This window comes from Falco cherrug, chromosome 12 (assembly GCF_023634085.1).
Source record: "Falco cherrug isolate bFalChe1 chromosome 12, bFalChe1.pri, whole genome shotgun sequence".
Taxonomy (NCBI): Eukaryota; Metazoa; Chordata; class Aves; order Falconiformes; family Falconidae; genus Falco; species Falco cherrug.
Window position 1 is genome coordinate 16,911,659 of NC_073708.1, and position 18,299 is coordinate 16,929,957.

The window sequence follows — 18,299 nt, forward strand, 5'->3', positions numbered from 1 at the left end:
CAGAGATTTGCACTGCAAAAATGTGTACAGAAAATGTAAAAATTATTTTAAGATGAAAGTCACTCCTTAGATTGGATATATTATCAAGTCCTAAATTAATGGAGGATTCTTTTATTATACCTGTCAGCTGAATTTCCCTGAGCTGCTTTAGGCATGCAGCCACAATTGAAACAGCTAAAGGGGGAGCAGGGGCATATAAAATTAATCTCGTGTGAATACTTAGGATTGAATACATATGAATAAATGAAATCAGAGTTTCTGGCAATGGATTCACTATTGTTTTCATTGACATCCTCATCCTCAATAGCTTTAAGATGTTAGGCCTGATACAGATGTTGAACATGTGTTACGTGAAATGAAAGCAGGAAAATCAAGGACTCATCTTTATTTTTATAATTTTTAGTAATGCCACTGAGGCTGTAATAATTCAACAGTTTTTCCCCACTTTTAATCAATGTTACTTGGCAACAATTTCATAATAAAAATTGTTTTCCTTTGAGAGCATTCCCAATGTTAAAATGCCTGTTACTTCCTGTGGAGCAAGCTAATTACAATAGCCAGGTACTTACTAGTGATGTATCTCAGGTTCCAGAGCCAACCCACTGAAAAGTCCTAAAATGATGGGCAAAATTATTTAAGTCCAATGTTGCACTTTCTGAAGAGATCCTCTAAGTTGTGAAAATGGGACAGGACAAGACCCTGAAACAGTCACCTGATCATGTATTTTTATATCCTGACCTTTGCATTGCATCCTGAATTCAGGATAATTCTTCTGTGTCACAATGTTTTTGTATTTTAGGACTCTGAAGATCTGGACAATGAGGGTAATGAAAGCCTATTTTCCTACATACTTGCTGTATTTCCCAGTGTGTTTGTTTTAACTGTTTTTAGAAGTTTATCACCACAACAGCCTTACCCAAGGCTATGTCAGGGAAAAATGTTTTGTTTCATGCTCAGGCATCCAGAGATCTGGGGACAGCCTTGAGATTCAGCTGTGATAAAGGGGCCACTTTCTGGTCATAGTTTAAACATGCTGACCTGCTGCACGAGAGCCATGGTCGGAGGGAGCCTGTAGGTCTTGTGCCGACAGCAGGCAGGAAGGGAATTCAAGGTTATTTGACGGCTGGAGTTACTGAGATTGCTGTTGCCTAGTTGTTCGTTTGATTCCATTTTATTTATTTCTTCTTCTAACAGTGCATTTGTTAAAACAGTTTTCCATTTAGTACCAATCGAATGCCCACCTAGGCTGTTTTCTGAGACTTCAGGATCTCACATATAGTAGAAATAAGGTCAGCTTCTCTTTTTACTGGGGCTTTTTAATGCTGAGCTCTCAGTGTCAGCTTGACCAAGCTGCTCTAAAACTGACAAAACAGGCGAGCTTGACGTGAATTTTTTAAGCACCCTGCAGCTTGGTCTGAATAATCCAAACTAAAATAATTGGATCATTATCCTATGCAGTCCTAAACTGATACTAAAATAAGAGGCTCAAGAATAGTTTGTTAGTTCTGTGAGATGAAACTTTTGAGTAAGACCACAGACTTCACTAGCATTGATATTGGATCTGTGCACTGCCAGATCACTTAGCTGTACAAATTTGGTGTTTCTGGTGAGCTGACCAGAGTGTGTGGTGTAGGGTTAGCCTGGGAAATACAGGACATGTTGCTTGGTTTGCCAGGCTGCATTGCATCTGCCCTCTGCTCGTTTGCTGTGGTACGGTGGGAAGCCTGTGCCGCTGCATGTGGGTACGTTTGGTGCTTCTGGTGGGCCAAAGGCCTTTGTTTTGAAGAAAAATAGTTGCTGCTTCAGAAGAAGCTCTCAAACATAAAGCACTGTGCCTCTGCCAAGGTACAGACCAGATCTGAACCCTGCAAGGGTATTTAACTGTTCTTGCCTCTCGATTTTCTGACCACCTTTGCTTGGCAGCAGTGATAGTTGCCTAACTATAGCAGCAGACTTACAAGTGACAATGCAAACATGTGCAGGGTTTTTGAAGCAGGAGTGGAATGAACTGCCTGGAGTGATGTGGCTTGGGAGGGGAGTGGTGCAGGTGGCTGTGCTGCTGCCCAGTCTGTCTGGGGATGAAGGAGAGGAGATGGAAGTAGTGAAGGTGCTTTGTCTTTTGGGTGCTGGAGAAGTCTGAGGTGAGACTTCAGACAAGAGGACTGGTAATTTTGTGGCAAAGAGGCAAAGAATTTTTTTCCAAATGTGAGAAGGTAAACCCTCAAAAGAAGACTACAGTGTGGGAGAGGTTTGGTGAAAGTCTGGGCTGATCTAATCCAGCTTCATGAGTCATCTAAGAAGAGAGTGTTTTTCAGGAAGGATTGTCACTTGGAGTCTGACACCTGCAGTCATGTAGCCAGCCAGTTCAGTATTGGGTGTTGACAATCTCCAGAGTAGTCTGGGAAGTGATTTTTTGCCATTTGGGAAGTTCTTGCCCCATGCTTCCTGTGCTTGGCTTTGCAGTTTGGCTGTGCCACGTGCGCTAGGCTTTGCTCACACCAGCTTCCGCAACTGTCAGGGTTTCAGTGGGGCTGTAGGTCTTTCTTGGTCCTACATTACCAAGAAGCCGCATTTACTTTTGTACTGCATGTTTTTGTGGGCCCACTGTGGACATTTTAAGATACCGTCTCTGGGGCTGGTTGGGTGTATAATATTCAAATTTTCCGTGATGCTTGGTTGGCTTTAACCTCATACGTGCCATACATACACGCTCCTGTTACTCTGAGCCCATCAAGATCAATTTGATTGCTTTTACCCTGTTACTGCTTGTTCCTTGATGATCTGTGGCTCACAAAGTTATGCAGAGGCAGTGTTATCGGTCCAGCTGGGATCTGCAGAGTGGCGATGGAAAATTAATTGGCCACCTGCAAACCTCTCTGTCAAGCTTGAGGTTGACTGCTGCTTTTTATCACAGTCTCCTTTCAAGGTGTTTTGCGTACCACTTGTAAGAGTGAGGGAAGGGGCCCACATCAGACGACCAAGAATGGGAAGCCCAGATGAATTACTGCTTCCACCGGCACTCTGTGCCAGTGAGGTCTCGGAGTCAAGTTGTGGGCGACGCTGTGGCAGACGTACTCCAGGAACACCCTGTATTTGTTGCTTGGAAAGCAGTAGTGCCTCATCACGTGCATCTCTTGATCCTGGGTATTTCCCAAAGCTTGCCCACAGCCTGTGTGGTATCTCAGCTGCCTCACCAGGGTGGTTTCACAGGCTGTTGTTAGTCCCTTTCCCCACAGCCTTGCCCAAGAGCCTTTTCTGGGCTTCTGGAGTACTGGACTGAATTGGAAGTGAAGCACGTGATAGACCTTATAAAGCCTTGAAGACACTGGCAGCGTGCTCTGCAGAAATTGCAAGTGTTCAGTGTCTTTCTCAGATGCCACCGTGTCTGCTGAAAGCAGCAACTCATGTGCAGCTAATACACTAAAATGACACTGTCTTAATTGCCTCCATTGATGAACGCCTCCTTGCCATGTCTTTAAAAAACAAACAAACCAACAGCCACCTCAGCCTCCATTTCTAAAAGAGCCCTCACAGCCCTCTTCCCCCTCCTTTCTTCATTAGCACTTTGAAGCATCTGTGCTAACATAAGCTTACGTAAAATCCAGCCTTTTTTAATGTGACTTTTTCATCTTGTTTGCACTGGACTGCAGTCTTTGTGGGTTGTTTTTAGCCATCTCAGGATTTATTGGTCATTGGCTTTGGCAGTGGTTCCAAGTTCTGCCCACCAGAACTGCCAGAGGAAGTCCTGTGTCAGCCAGAGGAGCCGGCCTGTGCAGAGCCTGCTGTCCTGCAGGAGCGTGGCTTGGTGCCTGGCTGCCCTTAAAGAGGCAGCAGTGACTTGTCGTGACTTGGAAAGTGCTGTGCAAACCCTCGGTATTTTCTGTTTGTAGAAACAGGACTATTTGTGCGCAGAAAGTGAGACCTGCTCTCGGTTTGAGCGCTGTATGGAACAGTATCTGAAGCCATGCCAAGGTCCACCACAGATGGCTAAAGGGTTCAAAAGGAAAAAATGTCAGAATGATCCTGATTGCTCAAATTTTTCAGTTTTGCTGACTGCTATATAAAATGACCTCTTGGAAGCTAAAAATCGGACTCTTGTTTTCCTCTGCTGCAAATACCTGCAGGTACTGATATGCTGGTGCAGGATTGTGGGGAAATGGGGTGGTTGCAGCTATTGTCTCTACTAGGTGGACCCTTCTTCATCCCTCCCTGTCGCTCACATGTGTGTAAGCACACTGTGCACATGCACTTACACGTTCTTTCAGGCAGATGCATGTGTTTTGATTTTGATATAAACTGTGATTCACATTCTCAGTCTCCAGTTCCCTCCTCAGAGCTTCTATCTGACGTGTCGTGGAGTATTTATTAATTACTCCTTTTTTTATTGTTACTTTCCCCAAGAAAAGATAATTAAGGAAGTGATGACATTTCCAGGAGTCTGCTTGTATCACAAACTTGATGGACAGGTTCCAGTGTAGCTTTGGGCTGGTACATGCGTGTGTCTGTGATATTGGAGCAACGCTTGTCATGAGTGGTTGTGTTTATGTTGTTCTCTGGAGTGTCTGTTTGAACCAAAAGCTGGAATTAGTGAAGTCATTCTCCCTCCGACCTCTCAGCATCAGGGAAAATTTCCAACATAGCTTGTGCGGCGCTTGCTGTGCCTGACAGCCATGCTCCTGTATCTGCTGAAAAAGTAAAACCTTGCAGTGGCAAGATAGGAGAAGAGGAACAAATGTTTTAACTGTGTGTGGTTTTTTTAAATGTAGATCATATGTTTGATAACACTTATACTCAAGTTTGTGTTTTGCTAGAAGAGTCTCTTATTTTCTCTGTGAAACATAAACAGTGCTTCTACAGTAGTAAGACTTGTTATTTGAAGAAGATGCGAAAATAGCACCACCGTGAGGTACAAATATCTGAAACTTAAATTACTCAAAAAAGTTTGAAGGAATTATAGGTAATCTTTAGGTGATAGTGTCTCTCTAACGATTGTCATGGCAACTTACAATACAGAAATATTTTTGTTATGATCGGAGCTCATGCCGTATGTGATGAACGTGGTGGTAGCAGTAGTTAGTGTTTCTAGATGAGAGGTAATTGGTGACGAGCCAAATCTCATTAGTGAGGGAGAAATATTAAAATCTGTCACCTTTCCAGAGATAACCAGCATTCTCTAACCCTGAAGACGGGTTGAAGTTTGGCTCACTCTTCTGTCATCACCCAAGGAAGCAGAGTCTTCATTTCTTCTGCACGGATATGATCTACTAGTGCGTGTGAGAATAAGTTTTGAGGCCTGTTGAGGAATGTGACTCTGTATGACATTGGTTTTGCAGACAAGCACAGTGGCACCTGCTCTGGAAGTATCTCTTCAGAATAGATCATTGGAACATGCCTTCTTTCCTCCACTAATTGGGTTTCAAGTGATACTTGCAACAAGGTAAATCAGACACTGAAAACGTACCCAAAGCTACATGGAAAAATACTGCAAGCAAGGAGCAGCAGTCTGTGCTTACACTGTTAGCTGGAAAGCAAGCCAGTACTTTCTTCCATAAATCTGTTTTCAAGCAAGTGCAAATAAAGAAGTGCATGAAATGGCATCATTGTGCAAGAAAATACTTGCATGACAGCCACAGTAATGTCTTCTGGAGGATTTTGTCAGTTTTCATGGCTTTGATTCTGCAAGTATGTACAGATGTGAGTAATCTTATTTGTATGGATAGGCCTGACTAAATAGAAAATTTGGTTCCTTAGGGTTTTGGTGTTTTTTTGTTTTCTTCCCTGTAGTCAGTATCATTAATTTATTTGTTGAACTATTCCCAACATACTTTTTTATTTGTACAGAAAATAGAAGTTCTGAATATTTTTTTTTTTACATCTGAAAATAGAAAAAAATTGTGAAGAATGAGGAGCTGCCCCAGGCGAGTAGAGAAGCAATGTATTCGTTTTAGTTACTTTAAGTCCTCTGAAAGCAGTTTCCTTTGCATTTAATTTCTAATACCATTTGTGAGCATATGTGTTACAGATGCACACTTGCACCAACTCCTACTCAGGCTGGTGAGTTACTGACAAGAAAGTAAACAAAACTGTTTCCTAAATCTGGTGCTGCTGCTTAGGTTTTCAGTTTTTTATGACTCATGCACACACGCTGTTCTTTACCCTGGCTTGGAAAGCAAGAATTTAGTTTTACATGTCCAATAAAAATGTGAACTCCACATTTTACACTTCCCTATGTGACTGTGCCTCTCTAACAGACACCTGTAGAATGATGTTTCTTTTTTCCAGTCATCTGGATCTATGTGTGGTCTGGCTGCGAAACCTCTGAGGAGCAAATTGTTTTGTACGGGGGAACTTTCAAATGGCATAACCCTTTGTCCTGCGGTCTTCCCATCATCTATTTCATGTTTGTTTATAATCTTTTCTAGCTTTGTGAAACCTGTCTCAGCCTCTTCCCTTTCCCCACCTGCAGCTTTTGAGAGCGGGAAGCAGAGTGTTCATCTGTTCAGGATTTACCTTGAGGTTTGGAAATTCTCTGTTCAGATTCCAGTTTTGCTGTGCTGTTCTTAGGAAACAGTGTGCTGTATTAAATCTGCATGGTGTTTTGCAGCTGAGCTGAACCACGCACTTGCCACGTCTACCCTCAGAGCCCGATAGAGATGAGATAGTGCTAACGCTGAGTCTCTGAACCCATGATTAGTATCATGCTGAGCCATAACTAACAAGGCCTGTTGAGAGGCAAGGTGTGTCAATCCTGTAGTGGTACACTAATGCAGCTATATAATTTCTGGTTGGGTGGCTAGCGCCTATCGAACTTGCTGAGAATACAGGCAACAGAAACTTGTGTTTCCCTGGAAAAGCCTGTGTAGATTTGCTCAGAGTGCCCCAAATGCATTTAAGGAAAATGGTCCTGGCAGAAGTTTGTCATCTGTGTTTTATCTGTCAGTTTAAGAAGCATTTTCTTTGGGACAGGAGCTGCTTTTTAGTAGGTACTCATATATCCTCCAACATAGTAGTTAAAACTCCCTCCCACTTTTGTTTTTTCAGGGCATTGGGCACAATGTGACACAACTGTCTGGTAATAGTTTAGGGATGGGAGAAAGGAAGAGGAGTATAAAATAAAACTTACTTTGTAGCCCAGCTGATTCACCAAAGAAAAGCTTAGATCTGCAGTATATGTACATATAAGTGCAGAGTAGAACATCTGAGAAAATGTTTCTTTTTCACAAGTCTTCTACCTTAATCATTAAAGTAAATCTTAGTCTGATGTGACACTGTTTTATAAATAGGCCACTTAACAACAGGGGAGATGCTGTACTTGTGGCTTACAGGAATGGATCCTGTGCCCTTCAGCAGATCTAAAGCCAACAAGAAATTTTCCCACAAAATGTGTGAAAAGAGGACTTTCCCCTTAGGATTCATTATATGGCATGCGAACACTCTTGCACTTTTGAGAAGAAAGTATCACTGGTGCAGTAAACCATCAGTTATGAACCAGATACAAACAACAGTGCTGCCGGGTACTGAGCAGTATATTTAGGGCCATATACAGCATGCCACTGTACTATGCTGTACTTGTCTTGCATGTTATGTATTTGATAAATGTTGCAGTACTAAATTTCACTTGTGATTTGCTTTGTTGTTTGGAGGAGTTGAACTATGAATCCATATGAGGAGGTCTAAACGTGCTGTAATTCCATCCTGTTGCACAGATTCTCAGCTGTCATTTGATATTTAGGGCTAGAAAGGTACCAGAACTTGGACTGGAGGGAGAACCACAGATAATACTTGAATATGCTGCGAGCTCTTAGGGTTCTGTTCTAATGGACTGTCCTTCATCAGACTGTCAGACACAACTACTGTGTCAGCGGGTGGGCTGGTCGGTTTTCAATCTGGTTCTGAGGGTTGACCTTAGGTCTTCATTAAGGATGGTATGTCCATTTGCAGACATTGCTCTGAGCATAATAGGTGCCAAATGCAGGGGTAACGATGCTCCATCCTCGCTGAGGGTGAAGGGAGCTTTGCTTAGTTCTCCCTTTGAACGTATGCATTGGGGTTGCCATTTCTCCTCTGAATCATTAAAAATGCATCATCATGTTAAAGTGGCCTTCTGGGATCACTGCACATACTTCAAAATAGTTTGTTAGTGGATGTTGGCATGCACATGTGGTGCAGGACTTGAATGTCTTGATTTGTAAGCTCTTTGGGGAGGGAACTGCCTGTGTCTAGCACAGTGCACCCTGACCTTTAGCCCCTGTTGAAGGACAAGTAGAAGAAAAAAAAAAGGGGGGAGATATCAAACACCTTTTGGTCAAAGGTTTCTGACTGTACTTCTTAATGAAGAGCCCACAGCGGGGGCTGTAGGTCACAGTCGGATAGTCCTTGTCAGCCTTTCTGTTCCCTTGCCTTCATTTTGATGGAGCCCAGTTTTCCAGTCTGGGTGGTAGATCATAAGGGTCAGCAGGATGTGCAAAAGTATTCTTTTTTTTATAAAGTAAGGTGTGGGACCAGATCAGTCTCTGACTTAATGCCAGTAGCTTCAGTGGAATTATGCCGGGCTGAATCTTTCCCATTATTTTCACAACTACTGTAACTACTGTTCAGTCAATCTGATTTCTCTGTAGAGTGTGGGTGAGAAGGTCCAGGCAATGCCAATCTGTTTGCAACCATATATTTACAAGAAAATAAGCAAAGGATTGGTTTTAGAATTAGTTTAGGCTTTTACCTGAGCTTTGGAAGTAAACTTCAGTCCTCCACACACCTGGTAAATGCTACTAGGGACTCAGACCCGTTCCCAGGGGTCAGAGTTGTGCCTCATCCTGGCAGTAATGCAAAAAGAAAAGGGCTTTCCCTCCCCACACGTGCCTTATACATCACAGCCCCCTGCTCTCTCCCCAGGGGGCAGGTCCCTCCCTGCCCCAGCAGCATCTTTTAGCACTGGCCTGGCAGAGAGAGGAAAGCATGGTGCATCCCTGGCAGGGCCGGTGAGGGTGCCACAGCTTTGAGTTCTGCAGGAGAAAAAGTGACTGTGTGTGGGTATGAGTGCTTGTTTTTAATGGCATTGCAGTTTTCCTGGAGCTGTTTATTTCTCTGATACTGTTCTGAAGATCTTCTGTCTCATTGCTGGAGTGAATTTCTAAATAAATAGGTGCTCGCCTTGTACGAATTAAAGAGTCTGCATTGGAAAACCTTCCCATAAGGAAAGCGGTGGGGTCTCACGCGCTTATAGGAACTTGCTTATACAGTCATTTGATTTTAAGAGTGCAAATCTGTAACCCTTTGAGCAAAATTACCTTCAAGCAGTAACGTCATGTGAATGTATTTTGTGTTTCTTGGAAAAATCAGTAAACTCTGTCTTGGAAACTGTTGGCTCTTGAAAGCTGGACATTGCAATCTACAATAGCTGGCTTGGTGTCAAATTTGTAACACAATATTCAATGATCATAGCAAAAATATGAGAGGGGGAAAAAAAAGTTTTCCATTTAGAATTCACAGTCCCTGCCTAAAGAATACACTTTTTCTTTACTCTCATCTTAAAAAGAAAGAATTTCGCCTAGAGATCCTTCCCAAAGCAACTGACACTTTTTGAAAGTGGCGCAGTACTAGATCCCACCACTTGAGGTGGAGTCATGGATTAATCCTTGACTGAATTCTTTTACAGTATTAATGTATTTACAGTATTACTGTATTGACATTATATTTTTCAAGTGAATTTCAACAGAAATCCTAAACTACTTACATTGGAAAATATATGCTAATGAACTGTAAAGGTAAGTTCCTTCATATTACTTGCTTTGACCGTTGCGATACCAGAATAATTTATGTACTATAAATACTACATTAACAAAAAGAGTGAGAACACTTACAGAGGGAAGTCATAGGTATACATTTTCAGGTTTCTGTTCTAAATTTTGCCCGCTTTGTATAACTACCTTAATCTTTGCGGCTGAGTAATGAGTTAAGATGTCATAAATCTATCTTTAGTGCAGCACTTCCAAGTCAGAAAGTGTTTATATGATCTGAGAGTTAAAATCCATTTTTCTTTTAGAGAACAGCTGTCCTGGCCTGGGCAGTGTAATTCAATGCAACACCGCATATTTTTGTCGTGGTTCATTAACACAAATTCGTAATGGCTGTTTTGGAAAATGTGCTGTGAACTTATCTAAAGGCCTTCACACTGGAATAGTTAATTCAACCTTACAAATCCTTGGCACTTGACTTTCATCTTTTTAGAACAAAACAGCGTCTGCGATTTGATGCCTTGAAGTCAGCAAAACAAAATGGTACTTTAACAGCAGCGTTTACTTTGATCAGTTTTCAGCATTTGTGCCCTTGCCTTTCACGTAGTACAAATTGCTTTACCAGAGTAACAGGACAGGAGCCCGTGGACTGTTTTTGTAGTTGGTTTCTGTGGTGATACTCAGCCTTCCATGAAACTGTGATCTCTGGGGACGGAGGAGCCTCTGCAGCCGCCTTAACCTTGCTGCTGCTAGAGACCCTAAAGGAACTCTTTGCGGACTGGGCAGACAGTGGTGGCCAGCATGAATACGTGCAAATATAGCTGGCTAGGTGATGCCAGTGTAAGTTTGATAGACATGGCACCTATGAAATGTGGTATCTTTTTAAAGTCTTTATTTTACTTTTTTACAGGTTTTATAACTTATATTGAAAAATGCATTCTAGCAAAAAGGACACAAAAAATTTCTCTGTGGTACATGTCCTATTCACGGTTGTATGCTATTGTTGGTATGATTTTTAAAAATGGATTTTTAGGTTTTGCTGTAAGATTTTTAGAATAGCTTTAATCTTTATTTTTCACCTGTGACCAAAGTTGTATTCCTCATGAGTTAGTCATGTTTGGAGGAGTGTGTGCCAAAGGACGCCGCAAAAGGCAGGCATGAGGCTGGAAGAGATGCTGGCTCTGACAAAGAGCTGCTCAAGCTGAACCTTGCCGAGAGGACGAGAGCTGACACACGTGTCCAGAAGGTCTGGCCTAACTATTTTTTGCATAATGAATATGCTGGCTATGCAACAGCTCAGTGATCAAATGAACCTTTCGCCACGAGTGGGGGATGCATTGGACCACATTGACTTTTTCCCCTGTACTACTGTTGTGCTGCTGTCTGCTTGGTCAGTGTGCTGTCCCTTAATGCATTTTAAAAATAACACAGGCAGAGCAATAGCAGCTGCTTGTTAAATGGACTAGGTGACCTAAAAGTGCTTTAAGTCCATTTATTTATTCTGGTTTGACCAAACTTGTCATAGAGCTGTCTGAGGTGTAGAAGACTTTGGCTAAGTTGGTATGCTGCTGAGAAGTACAAAATGTATATGTATTATAAGCTTCTTTGAACCTATAAGAACGGATGGAAAATATCTCTTTTAAGATACCTAATTTAAAAAAAAAAGCTTATATGGGAGTTTCATAAAAATAATGAGTTTTACGACAGAGTTCAATAAGTTCGTAATGTTTTCATGTTCATATCTAGCTGTACAGCACCAAGCATATGTAGGGCTGGTTTCTGATGGTGTTTCTGGACAATGCTTCACATAAACATTTAATAATATGGATTCTGCAAGTGACAGTACAAAAAGAAAGGGAAAATTTCTAGGTAGTTCTTTTGCTGTTAATTGGAAACATTTTGTTTGGTGGTTTGAAGTGATCCAGTACCTTTCTGTTGATTTGTGGAGTGTTCAGAAGGTGCTGTGAACTGTCTAGACATTTGAGAAAGGATGTGCCTTGAAGAGTACATGAGCTAAGACAACACAGCAGGGTGGCTGGGGAAAGGGGAGCATGACTTAGGTTTCAGCCAATATATGGTTTTACTAGAACCGCAGTGGGGGCAGTCTAGCAGAAATGACATTTTGGTGAGAGATATTGCTGTAAAGAGTAGGGATGAGGACCTTCCACTGCAGTGCTGTGGATGGAGGCAGCCATGGCAGAAGTTTGGGAGCACAGATGTGACAGCAGAAAGCTTAACAAGGCAGAGCTAGAGAGAGAGGTGGTGTCACCATGGAGGTGCTGGTACAGCTGGAGCATGGAGCTTGTGCTTGTGTCAATGTCATAAGTTTGTAACACCTTAGAGTCCTGTTAAGCCTTTCAATCTCTAAAGCAGGAGTGGAAGAGATGTGTGGGTATCTCTGGTGCATAAATTCCAGGCTCTTACTTTGGATTCACAGTTCAGACTGCTACCTTCCACACAGAAACACCTCTCATCTCTCTGGTGCGCTGTTTGAACCATGCTAACTTACATGGGCTGAAATTTCTGTCTGATAGTCCACTGACTGCTATTATGCACCGTAAAACCCATATGCTTGGCAGCTAGATTGTTGGCAAAAAGCTCTTCAATGCTAGTAACTACCCAGCAGTTTGCTTGAGAATCTTTCTAAGGACCAGGAAAAAGTCTCTCATAGTAGATACCACTGTTGTGTATCATCAAGCACAGGCAATGATGGGCAGATCATAAATACTAGGGGGGAGGGAAATAGTTACACTATGAGGAGTCTGTTAATTTTGTATTTCTCCTCAGTGGGAACAGTCACATTCAGGCTAGGCTGTCCAGCTGTTCCTCATCAGCACTAGCTCTGAAGTAAAAATCAATTATGAAAAATACAATGACCAAGATGGTCCTGAACAGTTTTTGAGCAGCTCTGTGGGTTTTTTTTCTTAGTCTGGAAAACACCAGGTTGGTGCTGAGGACTCCGTTACACCAGGAAGCATAGTGACAGGGAATATATATGCCAAGGAATATAGTGGCAGAGGCTGCTGTAGAAACATGCTCACATTAACTCTATTTTTTCTCAAGTTTAGGACTAGGAATATGAATATCGAGTCATGTGTTTTGTTGCTGTCTTGCTCACGAGCAAACTGAGGAGTGCAGTAATGCAAAATTGCATTTATTCTGAAAGCACGGGAACACTTAATTTACTTACGAAAAAATAATTGGTTTTGCGTTAAAGTCTTGTAGCTCTTCTTAAGGATCAGTCTGCACTTTTCAGGCAGAAATGTTGGAAAATTCCATTATGTGATATAACTTACCCTACATTTCCAGCCAAAGGCATGGATAGGTATATCACCACTCCTGAATATGGCTCAAACTTTGTTGATTATTTCCACGCATGTATGGAAATAAGTGTGTGTGTATTATATGCATATTTAATTTCCAAAGCCTAGAGGAATAACAACTACAGAATCTGAGAGCAGATCCAGTTTCAAAGAGTCTCTCATTTTCTCACTAAGGTAGTATGATTGCCCTATATGCTCTCTCATGTGACCAAACCAATAGGCAGAAATCTTGTGAAGTCTAAAACATCTGTCTTGTCTGATAGATGTTGGCTTTGAGTAAACTTGTCTGAGATCAGTTGAAACAGAGATTCTTCTCCATTTCCTTATTACCCAAAGGACTTGGCCTAGCTGTTTCTGAGATGAAGTTTTCAGAGTGTGTTATATTTCTTGTATCATTTCTGGTTTTAATAAATACCAGAGGTTTTAAATAGCAAAAATTTTAACAAAATTCTAACAGGAGCTGCTTCTTTGCATTGATCTGACATTCTAATAAAAGCACAACCAGGGTGCAAACCCAAGCTGAGTGCCCCGGTTGGCCAGTGTGAGTGGATTGTTACTGGTTTTCTATTTTCGGTTATTTAAGTAAGTAAACTTATATTAAGGCTCATTTCATCAATACTTACATTGGTCTTCCTTTAGGATCAGAAGAAACCAGTTATCATTGGGTAGGAAAACATGGCTATAGATGCATATGATAAGAGTGGATGTGTTTAATGTTTACTTCATTTAGTGTAGTAGATTTTCTGTTTGATGCTTTGAAGTTTAGAGAGTTTAAAATCAAATGCTCTTTATGCCATTTGGAGCTGGAAAAATAATAGAATAAAATTAGAACTCTCATCTGCCAGATCAGGATTGTAAAAGATGTAACTGGGCTACTTTGGTAAACATAGATTACATTATTTTTATTGCTTTGTAAGAAAACATAACCCCAGAACAAGGTAATTATATTTAATAGTTTAAACAGCTTATTGCTAATTAGCTGTGATTACAGCTGAAAAACCACAAGAATCAATGAAAGCTTTTTAATAGCCATGAATTTAATAGCAGTTCTAAACACCTTTTTCTTTCCACTTGCACCTTTCCATTTCTAGACAGAACAACAAAGTGGGAGCCTTGTAAAACAAATAATGTTATCTTCTCTCTTACTCTTAGCGAACAGAATTATTTTGGCTCTAGTGCCTGATACGGTAAGGCAGGTTTTATAGCTAAGATCATGACTGTTTGGCATTTGCAGTCTTTGTCATCCCATTAGCATTCAGAGCGCTAACACCCTGCAGTTCCCTAAAATGAGGTATTTTATTCTCTTGAGGCAGAAAATGGAGAGACATGTGGTGCCCAGAAGATGTGGTAATCTGTGGTACTTAATGTTTTCTTTTGGATATGCATAAATACGAGCAGGCCGGCTGCCAGGAGAGGCTGAGCAGTGAGAAAGGTGGCTGCCTTGGGGTGGAAGGTGGCAGTGCCCAGCCATCCTGCCGGCAGAGCTGGCACTGCCCCTGGCTGCTGAAGGGAAAGAGGTGCTCGTTCTCTAAAGTAGTTTGGTTTTAGTACAAATACGGAATTATTCTTTTAATACCAGTTTTCCAACAAGTTTTCATCAAGCATCACAGAGATGAAGACAGGGATGTCCTCAGTGCCCCCAGAGGTGTGTTTATGGGATTTGATGTCTGTTTCACTGTGGGGACTTGAGATACGCTCATTCAGTGACTTTAAGGATGTAGTAGATTCTGCATGTAAGCATCTGCTTACTGATTGATGTGGTAACATGGCCAGTTACTTACGAAAAAGCTAGCAAACTCTTAGGTAGCAGAAGCAGCTCCTTCTGTGAACTTCCAGGTCTCTGTCAGACCTGAGACCTGGGTCTGAGTTTTACTTTGCAGTGATGGTGAACGTTTCACTTTTTGGGGTGTAGAGGGGAGAAAATAATTAAAAAATATTTTTTTTTTTAAAAAAAAAAGCTAACTTTTTCTTTTGTAAAGATTTTCAACAATAATGGCTACCTAATATTCAGTTTGGTCTCTAGCTTTTATCTAGTTAGTTTGCCAGGTGAATCTTCATCTACTTTAATGGTAAACTAACTGATGCTTACCACTGTATAAGAATAATGCAATAAACTATACATAGTGACTTCCATGTCTCAGATTTCCTTTCAGATCCTCTAGGAGGAGGCATTCTGAATTACCTGTATGCTCGTTTCTGGGTGTCACCACTCACATTGGTGGTTGTGTTCATGTCTGCTCCCTCTATACCTTTTCTAGAAAGAGCTGTGATTGTCAGAGAACCCCCTTGCCACCCACTGTTGTGAGACGTCAGCTTGCCTGCTTAATTTGTGATCTCTCATCTCTCTATGGCACGCTAAAGCTTTTTTCCTATAAAGCAGGATGAACTGTCAAGCCAAATTCTGACTGCTTAAAAAGCTTATTAGGTACTGCAAACACACCAAGATTTCCATTACAAGTTGTTATGTGCTAAAAACTGACAAGCTGTTTTGTTTGCTGTTGTGCATTTGGTTAGGGTTTTGCTCCACATCGGTCCCTTTCTAGAAGGGTAGTGCTGGGATATGAGGAGCTGGGCAAGGGAAACTTCCAGCGACCACAAACTAGTTGCATAAAAATCACCTCTAACAGGTTGCCTTGCTGTCCACTTTCCTGGGATCATTTTCCCCATGTATTCTTATAGTCCCTGAAAACAGGCATTTTCTTTCCCTAGTCAATGATAAAATTTCTGTTGAATTCCTTCCATAAACTAGTGTAGCACTCGCTTGTGTTTCTGGATTTGTTCCTCCTGTTTTTTGTTTGTTTAGTTTTATTTGGTTTTCAGATTAGATTTAAGCCCTAATAGCATCAGCAGATGAGGTTTGTGCTCTAAGTCCGCATTGTAGGCTACCATCTAGAAACCAGAAATCAGAGTTTGCTTTGCAACTCTTTTTATCTCCTTGTTCTCCAGCTCTCAGCTTAGTGGTTTGACCTTTTGCATAAGCTATTTTTCATCAGCATTTGCCAAGGTTTTCTTAAACACTTTAGCAGTGCTTTGCAAGCATAGAGCACAAATGTTAACTATTTCATTCTTTATATTATCTGTGCTCTGGTGACTGATTTTTTTGGAAGTAGATTAATCTATAATCTTGAGTCAAGAGGTCTGAAGACTGAAAATTGTAATGTATATAAAAGTGACCTTTGATCCATTGTTTCAAATTCCACTTTTAGTTTTGAAACTTCCAAGGAAGTATTCATGTATTTCTGTGTTTCTCTGTAGGTCACGTTACATTTGAATCCAATTTCATCAGTGCATATTCACCAGAAGCCTCTGGTGTTTGTTCTCAACTCTCCTTTGCCTCTGGTCTGGAAGCTAAAAACAGAAAGGCTGGCACCTGGAATCCGAAGAGTTTTCTTTGTAAGTATACACGGTCTTCTGGGCTGCTCTATATCATAGCTATTTGTCACACAAGACATAGAGTTAATGGCATTCATTTGGAAAGTTTTCAAACATTCATTAAAAAAACCCAAGTTAACAAGAGGTCAAATTTCACTGTAGTGCTCTGGGGAACAGTTAGGTTGTAGGGCAAAGCAGTTTGGAAAAAGTACCCAATTACTTGTTATGTGAATTCAAGGAAAAGAAAGCAAAACTGCTTTTTCAGAATCTGCATATTGTGTAGTTATTAACACTAGCAGCCATTCCAGTTCAAAAAGGTGCGAAGTTATAACAGATTGGCAGTCCTGACGAGAAGTTTAATGGTACCACAATGCAAAAATCCTCAAAGCAATGGGAAATATTATGGGTGGACACTAGCTGTGTGGTCTGTGACCAAAACAAATATCTGTATGTACTGAGCTCGATATGTACAATTACGGTTTATGCCTGTGATGAAGCTTGGTCTATTGAAATGACTGAGCTAAGCCCAGAATGAAGTCATTTTTATTTCTCAGAAAGACTGGAGCACTGCTTATAATGTAGGATCCAAATATTACCTAGTATTTGTAAATCATGTCCTTACGGTTTGCCAGGACATTCAAGTTTGCTATTTGTAGTGAAACAGACAAGTTGTTTGGACTAAATTTTTAATGTGTGACATCATGTCTAATCATGAGTTGTCTTTATTAAAGTTGCAGCTTTTACTATATTCAACTCTAATTGCAGAAATAAACTTGATTATTTTTAGTTGTATCCTTATAGGGTTTAATTTTGCTCCTCCAGCACAGCCGACAGTGGTAGGCAAGACTGTTCCTGCAGTGCCCAATGGGGACTCAGTGGTGTCACTGTGCATCAGCAGGAGTGGAAGATGGACGGTGTGTAGCATTAGCACACTAGGAAGAGGGACACTGCTCTCTCAGTTGGCCTGATATGGTGGTGACATCACTAAGTACACCAAGAGTACTAGCACTTGCTGGACACCAAAAGTTTTCTGGGGTTGTTTTTCTTTTTCCTGTCATCAGGGTACAAGAGTAGGAATTCCCTTGATAATTTGAACTTTGATGGACTCTGTCCTGTTTCCACTTCAGTGTGTTACAGATTGGTGCAAAGAACACAGGCTTGGTTGTATTCCAGGGTGTTCACAGTCTTGGGTTTTCTCAATTGATGTGTTAGAGACTCTTGACTGTTATCTCCTTGATGACCATTCCTGGTGTATGTCCTTAATGCAACCAGTACAGTTCAGGTCTGCTCAGAAAATGACTGAGGAACGAGATGATGAACAACAGAATGATAGAAGTCCTCACTCCTCTCCTGTCCAAAGAAAACAGCACCTTTCATCAGTTAATCAAGTCTTGAACCTACTTTCAGTTTAGTTTTGATCTCCTCCTACAACTACTCCATCATCACGCCCATTTCATACCAGCTAGTTTGTGTTCAGCTATCTCTTCCCTGTTCCTCCTCCTCCGGGATTTTTCCCTCTCCCCTTGCCTCACTGCTGGGAGTGAAGAGGTGCTCTGCTGGGAGCCATCCATTTCCACTCAGTAGGCTGCGCTGGTGTTCAGACTGTGGTTGTGCTGGGCTCGCTTGGTTTGGCTTAGTGGGGTTTCCGCAGGCTGCATTAAGGCATAGGAGCAATAGGAATATGCCCAAGGCCTTGACTGCCAAAGCTGTACAATTAGCTAAGCGTTTGCTTCAGAAAACCATTTCAAGCTCTCCTGGTTAAAGAAACAGGCTTGAAAATGTGAGCAGCAGCACTCACAGTTCGTGCCAGAGCAGAAGTTGTGCAGCCTCAGGAACTGCTGCAGCAAACCCGTCAGCGATGCTGCAACAA

At 41.5% G+C, this 18,299-nt stretch overlaps 1 protein-coding gene across 3 annotated transcripts in view; it reads left to right on the top strand.

Annotated features, from left to right (window-relative positions):
- Window positions 1-18,299, top strand: part of TGFBR3 (transforming growth factor beta receptor 3) — a 121,365-nt gene that overhangs the window by 53,014 nt on the left and 50,052 nt on the right. For all 3 annotated transcript variants that reach the window (XM_055724574.1, XM_055724573.1, XM_055724571.1), the window contains one exon: window positions 16,313-16,450. In XM_055724574.1, the coding sequence (XP_055580549.1) occupies window positions 16,313-16,450 (138 nt within the window). The remainder of the gene's footprint in view (window positions 1-16,312; window positions 16,451-18,299) is intronic.